General features: G+C 44.6%; 1 protein-coding gene across 3 annotated transcripts in view; it reads right to left on the reverse strand.

The window, feature by feature from the left end:
• Positions 1–5,195, reverse strand: part of RINT1 (RAD50 interactor 1) — a 35,845-nt gene extending 30,650 nt beyond the window's left edge. For 2 of the 3 annotated variants that reach the window (XM_045089673.1, XM_004739562.3), the window contains exons 1-2: positions 5,017–5,195; positions 4,512–4,557 (exon numbers count right to left, since the gene is read on the reverse strand). In XM_045089673.1, coding sequence (XP_044945608.1) covers positions 4,512–4,557; positions 5,017–5,058 — 88 coding nt within the window. In that variant the 5' untranslated portion in view covers positions 5,059–5,195. Of the gene's footprint in view, positions 1–4,511; positions 4,558–4,930 lie in introns of all 3 variants that reach the window. The other variant, XM_013060308.2, reaches the window with a different exon arrangement.
• Positions 5,196–10,184: the final 4,989 nt, after the last annotated feature.

Below are 10,184 nucleotides of genomic sequence, written 5' to 3' on the forward strand. Positions count from 1 at the left end.
TCCACAATCCACAATGTTTCAGAAATAATTAAGTCATTGAAGCTACATTCTCCATTTTTAGTCAAAGAAACAGATTTCTAGTAAACACTTAATCCACTTCAAAGGAAATTAAATCCTCCTCCACTATCCAAAATTTGTGGACCAACAGCACTGCTCCTTTTTTGCAGAGCTTCTCCAGCTCTACCTTCACTGACCGTCTGTGCCCAGCTGCATGTGTCTACACCCCACAGAAATCTGAAGGCCACAGCGGGGTGTCAGCAAGGAAGGAAGGAGTGACGTGATCTGTAGTTGCTACGGAGGCTCTTTCCACTCGAGCCCTGTGTTAGATACACTGTTTCTTCTGGGGTATCTGCTGCATGTGCAGGCTGTCCCCCTTTGCTTACTTATGGTACCCCTCTTCCTGGAGAAGGTTAGGAAACTTGGTACAATGGTGGCTGCTTTTCCACAATTTGAATTATTCCACAGACAGAGCTTAAACCCCGTAGATTTGGTAGTACCTACAGATTTTTTTAAAAGGTGGTGGGGGGAGCTTGGGTGGCACAGGTGGTTGAGTATCTGATTCTTGGTTTCAGCTCTGGTGGTGATCTTGGGGGGTGTGAAATCAAAACCCACATCAGGCTCCACACTCAGCAGGGAGTCGGCTTGTCTCTCTCCCATCCCCTCTGCAATACCCCCCAGCTTGTGCTCTTCTCTCTCTCTCAAATAAAGTCTTAAAGATTTTTTTTTTTTTAATTTGACAGAGAGAGAGATCTCAAGTAGGCAGAGAGGCAGGCAGAGATAGAGGGGGAAGCAGGCTCCCTGCTGAGCAGAGAGTCTGATGTGGGGCTCGATCCCAAGACCCTGAGATCATGACCTAAGCTGAAGGCAGAGGCTTAACCCACTGAGCCACCCAAGTGCCCTCAAATAAGTAAAATCTTAAAAAAAAAAAAAAAAAAAAAAAGATAATGTAAGAGGAATAGCCATTGGTCTCTAGATGAAAATAAGTGCTATAAAATAAGGTCCCAGACAAAAAGCAGACTTCCTAGAAACCAAACCTTAGAATAAACCTGAACATACAGTGCATTTCTCTACTTCAGGTTTAACTAAAGGATTTGGTCCTCTCTAAACAAACCATTCATAATGAGTTTATAAACAAATTAAAAGCTTAATTAAACTAGCATATGTTTAATTACAGACTGCAGCAATTTCTAAAAAAGAAAAAAACAGTGTGTGTGCATGAGAGATAAAGCTGGGGGAACAATACAGAGCCTCCTGGGGAGCAATACTGGTTGAACTTCGCCTCTGTTCTTCCTGGAGCTGCCCTTGTAGAACTTGGCTCTTTACCAAAATGGAAGTTTTAAGAAAGCAGCAACGAGGGAAAGGCAAGAGGTTATAATCAGCCTCATTACAAAACAACTATTACTTCTGATAAAATGAAAATATGAATACCTAAAAAAAAGATTCGCCTAAATGCAAAATGTAACTGTCAGATATTCAATTATTTATGTAAAGATTAACAGAACAGGGGCACCTGGGTGGCTCAGTCAATGAAGTGTCTGCCTTTGGCTTAGGTCATGATCTTGGGGTCCTGGAATCGAGCCCCACACCAGGCTACCTACTCAGCGGGGTGTCTGCTTCTCCCTCTGACCCTTCCCCCCCTCATGCTCTGTCTCTCTCTCTCTCTCTCTCTCTCAAATAAATAAGTAAAATCTTTAAAAAAAAAAAAAAAAAGATTAACAGAATATATACCAATGTGTTTAGGACTGGGAATGTTCCCCAGCCCTCCAAAACCAAATTTTCCTTTGTTCTATTCAACTTATAAGAATTAAAAGCTTGTTTCTGTGCTATGCGAACCAGCAGCCCACTAGTAAGAAGCAAAACTAGCATAAATCTCTGCCTCAGCTTCCCAACTATAAATGGTAACATTTGCCTGGCTTATACTTAAAGGTTATAAACAGTATTAAAGTCCATGTTTCCTGACTCTCAACCCAATTTTCTTATTTTTTTTTCTCCTTCAAATATGAGCAGAATTGGCTGGCCTCCATCAAATTTTATTAATACAGAAACCCATCTACCATTATGTACAGGAGTCATGGTATCCTCTTTTTTTATCCTAAATAAACAAGATTTAAAGATTTTCTTTCTTGGGGCACCTGGGTGGCTCAGTGGATTAAGCCTCTGCCTTCAGCTCAGGTCATGATCCCAGGGTCTGGGATGGAGCTCCGCATCAGGCTCTCTGCTCAGCAGGAGCCTTGCTTCCTCCTCTCTCTCTCTGCCTGCCTCTCTGCCTACTTGTGATCAATATCAAATAAAAACAAAAAAAATCTTAAAGATTTTCTATCTTCAAAGATTTTATTTAATTATCTCAGAAAGAGAGACAGTGAACAAGTTCAAGCATGAGCTGGGAAAAAGGGCACAGGGAGAAGCAGACCCCTACTGAGCAGAGAGCCTATAGAGGGGCTCCATCCCAGGACTCCTGGATCATGACCTGAGCCGAAGGCAGACACTTAACTGGCTGAGCCAGCCAGGTACTCCTTTAAGTTATATTCCTTTGACATCACCATTTAAATGTAGCATAGTACATTCTTAGTCAAATGACATATTTTTTTTTAAAAATCCATTTATTCATTTATTTGAGAGAGAGCATGAGGCCAGGGGCAGGGGTTGAGATGGGGCAGTGAGAGAGGGAGCGGCAGACTGCCCACTGAGCAGGGAGGCTTAGCCAACTGAGCCATCCAGGTGCCCCAAATGATATTCATGAAGATGACACACTGATGATTTGCGAGACTTTTATGATTCTCTTCTCATTTTTTGTAATGAGCACTCCTAATTGCAAAGAAGTTGACCAAGCCACCAAAGGAGGGACAAGGACAAAGTCTATAGTCTGTGTCTTTCATTCTACTAAATGACAGCTCAGCAGGCATCAACTTCCAGGCATCTGAATGGGCAAAGGTGGAAAAGGGAAGGGTTTAACTGAAAGACTGGGGTACTCTCCAATCCTTTTACAAGGGAGCGAAGCTGTGGGAGCTATGCCTGTCAAGGGCTGTGGACTACGTAGATCTTTCCTTCTGAGGCAGACTAGATCAGCGGGCAACGTCAAGGGCAAGCCTAACTCCTAAAGCCATTGCGGTAATGTGGACACCCTTCCTCCTATCACTATTCATTCCTAGACTATTTGCCATGGTCAGAAGAACCAAAACCCTCTGATGAAACAGCTGTTACATGCTCTTCCCTTCCTCCCCTAATTTCACTTCAAATGCCCTTGAAGACTCCTTGATTTCCAAAAGCCTGCCCTACTTAGCTCATTAAAGTAAAATGACAAATGTCCATGTCCTTGACATATGCTCCTGTCCTAGGTGGAAAATGGAGGTGCTGACCTTTTCCCTCTTCCTTATCCAGACCAAGACCCAGGAAACAAGTTATCACTTGCCCTCTTCCTCCCACATCAACTTTTTTTTTTTTTAAAGATTTATTTATTTATTTATTTGACAGACAGAGATCACAAGCAGGCAGAGAGGCAGGCAGAGAGAGAGAGGAGGAAGCAGGCTCCCTGCTGAGCAGAGAGCCCGATGTGGGGCTCGATCCCAGGACCCTGAGATCATGACCTGAGCTGAAGGCACGGCTTAACCCACTGAGCCACCCAGGTGCCCCCCACATCAACTTTTATTTTTTTATTTATTTATTTTTTTTAGATTTTTTTTTATTTATTTATTTGACAGAGAGAGAGATTACAAGTAGGCAGAGAGGCAGGCAGAGAGAGAGAGGAGGAAGCAGGCTCCCTGCTGAGCAGAGAGCCCGATGTGGGGCTCAATCCCAGGACCCTGAGATCATGACCTGAGCCGAAGGCAGCGGCTTAACCCACTGAGCCACCCAGGTGCCCCCCACATCAACTTTTAAAGGAAAATTCACCGAAGGTAGAGTACAACTAAGCAATTACCATTTTGACTCCAATTAAAGTCGTGGTCATCTCTCCTAGATCATTAGCTCCTCCAAATTCCTGATGCTTGATAAGTCGATGCTTCATTAAAATAACAGGTGGGCCAGGGCGCCTGGGTGGCTCAGTGGGTTAAGCCGCTGCCTTCGGCTCGGGTCATGATCTCGGGGTCCTGGGATCGAGTCCCGCATCGGGCTCTCTGCTCAGCAGGGAGCCTGCTTCCCTCTCTCTCTCTCTGCCTGCCTCTCCATCTACTTGTGATTAAAAAAATAATAATAATAAAAAAATAACAGGCGGGCCCTAATTATTCTGAATCCAGTCTGAGGGGCAGCACTGCAGTTATTCCACACCAGACCCTGCACTAAGTAGGGATTAGGAAATGTTTATCTCCAAATCATCCCATATTTTACAATTTTAGAAAGAAATATATGTATATAATGATACCACTACTGCATACTATGCAAGCATATTGCACAAAAAAGAGAGATTTGTCTAAAAGATAACAGGCTAAGCAAGGCAGTTCGCCGCAGACCCAGGAGGGCTGAGTTTTGGAGAGATGGCTGGGTACAGAATGCTTAGGTGTTTAGAGTCTGCTTACTTTTCTCTTCGACGTCCTTCCTTTCGTCACCACTTTCAGAGCAGCACTAGAAGAACAGGTGTAACGAACACATTAAGACTGAAGAGATAGGTGGCACTCACACAGGATTCCCAGAGGGCATCCACTGGAGCACCAGAGGTCCCAGACTCCCTCCCCTGGGGCCTTCCTGGGGGTCAGGGCCATCTGATGCAGGTGGCCCTTGGGACCACCACTGCCACCACCCCAGGACGGCTGGAGTTACCGCGCCCAGCCTCCAGCGCCACGTCCCTAGAGAGATCTGTCTGTGTCATCTCACTGGGATGGCCAGAGCCACCGCCTCGGGACCAGCTCCCCTGGGAGGGAGGTCCGTGCCACCTCACTAGATCAAGCGCTATCTCCCCCGGGCCACGGAAACCACGTCGCCAGGCTGCCAGGGCCACCTTAGAGACACAATCTTCCTTGGGAGATCTGTGCCACCTCACTGGGTCACCGGTGTCCCTTGTCCAGATCACCAGGGCCGCCTCACCGGAGCTGCCGGCGCCTCGCGGATCTCGCCGGCCGGGAGCATCCCGCCTCCGCGCGAGTCCTCAGCTCCACGCGCAGCCAGCGTGGCTTGTAGCGTTCGGGGCCGGCCAGCGGCCACACACCCGCTCAGGCTGCAAGTCTGTGGGGCTGGACGCCACCGCTACTTCCCCTCCGTCTCTCTGGTTTCTTCCTCTTTTCCCAGAGAGGCCCTGCCCGCGCAGTCGCCAGCCATGCGCCATAGCTCCCCCTGCTGGCAGGATGCCGGCTCGGCCGCTCAGAAAGTGGACACTGTGCCCCAAGGCTTTCCCGAGAAAGGGGTGGCGGGGGGGTGGCGGTTCTTCTCAACCAGGAAAAAACCTCCACCTCTCTGGGCACTCAGTGGGCCCTTTTAACCTGGAAACTCATAGTTTTTAGTTTGGAGACGTTTTCTTGAACTTTTTGTTGACGACCATTACTTCCCTAACCCCTGTTGGTTTTTCCTTTTGGAACTCTTATTTTTCAGATTTTGGATTCCCTGGAATGGTCCCCGAATTTCTCATTTTTTCTTTCTTATTTTTCATTTCTTTGTCCTTTCCCTTACATTTACTTCTTCTTTCTCAGGATGCTTCTGGAGATTGTGCTCTACTAAAATGAGAGACTAAACAAAGAAAAAAGAAGACATGGGATATAGGAAACAGAAAATACAATACAGAAGAAAAATGAATTGAGAGTCCCTGACACCAACCATCACCAGACATGGACTGGTGCAGGTCCAGAAGGCTCCAGGAGAGACTCCTTCAGACAGATTAAACTGATAGAACACCTCAACTATCTAAAATCTTGGGAGGTGGAGATTGAAACAATCATTAAAAAGTTTGGGCTCAGGGGGCCTGGGTGGCTCAGTGGGTTAAAGCCTCTGCCCTCAGCTCAGGTCATGATCCCAGGGTCCCGGGATTAAGCCCCACATCAGGCTCTCTGCTCAGCCGGAAGCCTGCCTCCCCCCCTCTCTCTGCCTGCTTCTCTGCCTACTTGTGATTTTTGTCAAATAAATAAAATCTAAAAAATATATATTAAAAAAAATATATATATATATATATATTTTTTTAAAGGACAGTATAGGGCACCTGGGTGGCTCAGTCGTTAAGCGTCTGCCTTTAGCTCAGGTTATGATCCCAGGGTCCTGGGATCCAGTCCTGTGTCAGGCTCCCTGATCAGCAGGAAGCCTGCTTCTTATTCTCCCACTCCCCCTGCTTGTGTTCCCTTTCTCACTGTGCCAATCTCTCAGATAAATTAAGTAAAATCTTTAAAAAAAGAAGAGAAGAAAGGACAGTATAACTAGATTGAGTAGATAAAGAGTTGAAAGTGTGGTGGGGTTGGGGGAGGCATGGGTAAAGGAAGAAAAGTTAAATCCTCGTCTTCCATTTAGTGAAGTCAATAGATAATGCTCGAAAGTGAAAATTTGAGAAATAGCAATGCAAATATATATATATATTTTTTGCAATGTTAACATTTTATATAGAGAAATGAAGGTAAATATCACAATAGCAGTTGAAAGAGGCAACATGAGGACACTGGGTGGCTCAGTCGGTTAAGTGCCTGACTTGTGGTTTTGGCTCAGGTCATGACCTCAGGGTTGTGGGATTGAGCCCCACCACAGGCATCATGCTCAGTGGGGATCCTGCTCAGGATTCCTTCTCTCCTTCTCCCTCTGCCCCTTCCCCTCTAAAATAAATGTCTTTTTAAAAGGGTGAAATGAGGGAGGCCTGGATGGCCCAGTAGGTTCAGTGTCTGCCTTCGGCTTAGGTCATATTCCCAGGGTCTTGGGATTGAGTTCTGCATTGGGCTCCCTGCTTGTCAGGGAGCCTGCTTCTGGATTCTTCTGCCTGCCACTCCCCCTGCTTGTACTCTGTCTCTCTCTCTCTCTCTAACAAATAAATAAATAAAGTCTTTAAATAAATAAATAACAATTAAAAAGAGACATGACTGTCTTTGAGGAGGGGAAAATTGAAAAGGAGGGGGTGGGGGTACAGCCTTTGCTCTTTCATTGCAAATTATAAGATTTCTATAGAACTTGCATAACTGATAAAACATGCATAACTGATAAAAATAAAAACATTAAAGGGAAAAAAGATTGCTCTAAACTCAAATTTTTGCTTCTGAAGAATTCACTTTCTGGTAACAGAAATAGAAATAAAAATAATTTAAGATTGGATGCCATAGGCTCAATAACAGAAATGTTTGCAGTGACTGAGGGAGCACAAAAAACAATCAACTACTATCTGGGGAGTGGAGAGAGGCCATCTAAAATGGACAGAATACTTGGCAATAATAAGGATAAACAAGAGATACATTGTGTGTGTTACACACTTAGCAATACATAGTGCTGGTGTGGGTTAAAAGCAGGATCCTGAATAATATACATAACATACATGTTTCAAATGTAATTTGAAAGTCAAGGAGAACATTAAATTGTTAAATGATTGTTAGAGGAAGTTGGAGTTTGGGACAGGCTTTGAACGCTTCTGTATTATTTTAAGTATAAAAGCTAATAAAGAGGGATGCCTGGGTGGCTCAGCTGTTTAAGTGGCTGCCTTCTGCTCAGGTCATAATCCCAGTGTCCTGCTCCTTGCTTGGCAGGGAGCCTGCTTCTCCCTCCCCCTCTGCCTACCACTCTGTCTGCCTGTGCTCGCGCTCTCTCTCTAACAAATAAATAAAATCTTAAAAAAAAAAATCCAGTAAAGAGCTGCCATTTTGAAAAACAAAACTAAAAATACATGTTTCAGTTGGACCTTGTCTAAGGCAGTTCAGGCTAAAAATGCAAAAAGGGTAAGTTTTGGCCGTGGACCTAGCTACCAGCTAAAGGAATGTAGACATTCTTTCCTTCTATGTGCATTTATGAGGATTTGGGCCACAAACTCAGAGAAGACACTGTTTGAAGTATACAAAAATTTAATGTTTGGGATCAAAGTTTTACTGAGGCTGTGGTAAAAATATTTGCAGTTGCTCTCACTGGAACATTAACCTATGAATTAGCCATAGCCAGAGGACATGTGCTTATACATGCATTAGAGACAAAACAGTCCATGGTACTGTACTTAATTGAGATGACTACTCGGAGACAGGCAATATAGAATCCTACCAGTCTGAGTAAATTGTCCATACTGAGTATGGATAATGTACACCTAGATTTTATTTTATTTATTTTTTTTTTTATTTTTTTTTTTTAAAGATTTTTTATTTATTTATTTGACAGACAGAGATCACAAGTAGGCAGAGAGGCAGGCAGAGAGAGAGGAGGAAGCAGGCTTCCTGCTGAGCAGAGAGCCCGATATGGGACTCGATCCCAGGACCCTGAGATCATGACCTGAGCCGAAGGCAGCGGCTTAACGCACTGAGCCACCCAGGCGCCCCTACACCTAGATTTTAAAAACAAGTCTACAGATACTATAGAAAACAATGTGGGGGTTGTTCAAAAAACATTAAAAATAGAATTACCATATGATACATCAGTTCTGCTTCTGGGTACATGCCACAAAAAATTGAAAGCAAGGTCTCCAATAGTTATTGGAACACCCACATTCATAGCAGCATTATTCACGATAACCAAAAGGTGGAAGCAATCTAAGTGACGAGAGGTGACAGATGTGGTTATATAATATGTAATGGGATATTATTCAGCCTTAAAAAGGAAGGAAATTCCGACACATGTCACAACATGGATGAACAGTAAGGAAATAAGGCAGTCACGAGGGAACATATACTGTATGATTTCCACTTATGTGAGATACCTACAGTCGTAAAATTTAGCCAGACGAAAAGTAGAATGGTGGTTGCCATGGCTAAAAGTAGGGACAATGGAGTTGTTATTTCCTGGGTAGAGAGTTTCAGCGTTGCAAGACGAAAAGAGTTCTAGAGATGGACGGTTTCTCAACAGTGTGAATGTACTTAATGCCACTGAACACTGAATTGTACACTTGACCATGGTTAAAATGGTAATTTTTTTTTTTATTATCTAATTTTTTATTTTTTATATAAACATATATTTTTATCCCCAGGGGTACAGGTCTGTGAATCACCAGGTTTACACACTTCACAGCACTCACCAAATCACATACCCTCCCCAATGTCCATAATCCCACCCCCTTCTCCCAAACCCCCTCCCCCCGGCAACCCTCAGTTTGTTTTGTGAGATTAAGAGTCACTTATGGTTTGTCTCCCTCCCAATCCCATCTTGTTTCATTTATTCTTCTTCTACCCACTTAAGCCTCTAAAATGGTAATTTTTTTAAAATATTTTATTTATTTATTTGACGGACAGAGATCACAAGTAGGCAGAGAGTCAGGCAGAGAGAGAGATGAGAGAGAGAGAGAGAGGGAGAAGCAGGCCTCCTGCCAAGCAGAGAGCCCCATGCGGGCCTGGATCCCAGGAGCCTGTGATCAGGACCTGAGGCAAAGGCAGAGGCTTTAACCCACTGAGCCACCCAGGCGCCCCACCATGGTTAAAATGGTAAATTTTATGTTGTATGTACTTAAAAAAAAAAAAAGAACTCGGAAATAACGCCGGTTTTTCACTAAGGATTGAGATCTGGCAAAATATTGAATGTGCAAAAGCTATTCGAGGTCCCGGTTTGGTTGCTAACGTGTGCTATTCGAACAGCATGGAAGGAGTAATGGGTTTGCTTTTTCTTCTCACAGAAGCACAAACTTGCTAAAAGATCAGTTTTCCTGAAGCAGATCCTATGGGGGAGCCATCAAGCCGAAGGGGTAAATCGAAGAAGTGGGAAAATGGTTCTGTTGGATTCTCTGCACTTTGGAGGAAATTATATATAGAACCCGAATAGAATATAGTCCCTGAAGTTACTATTTTTGTTGTTAGTTGCGTGTGGAGAACACAAAAGGTCCTTAACTATGTAGAAAAAACCCTTATAGTAAGGCCATGGCCACTTTAAAGGTCCTAAAGGCAGTGTAAAGCACTCTTCGGTGCACGATGAAATTACTGTTTGCTGGGCTCAAAGCCCAGGCGAATGGGCCTCAGCAAGCTCCCCACCCCGCAGCCTGCCAGGCCTCAAGGGACCAGCGAGATCCAGCTCCGCGAGGCCGCTGGGACACCAGGCTGCAGAAAGGGGGCGGGGTCTCGCCGAGAGAGCCCGGCGCGGGGGCGGGGCCTCCGGCGGAGACCGGGCTCCGCCCC

Source organism: Mustela putorius, unplaced genomic scaffold (assembly GCF_011764305.1).
Source record: "Mustela putorius furo isolate JIRA1106 unplaced genomic scaffold, ASM1176430v1.1 tig00003845_pilon_pilon_pilon, whole genome shotgun sequence".
Lineage (NCBI taxonomy): Eukaryota > Metazoa > Chordata > Mammalia > Carnivora > Mustelidae > Mustela > Mustela putorius.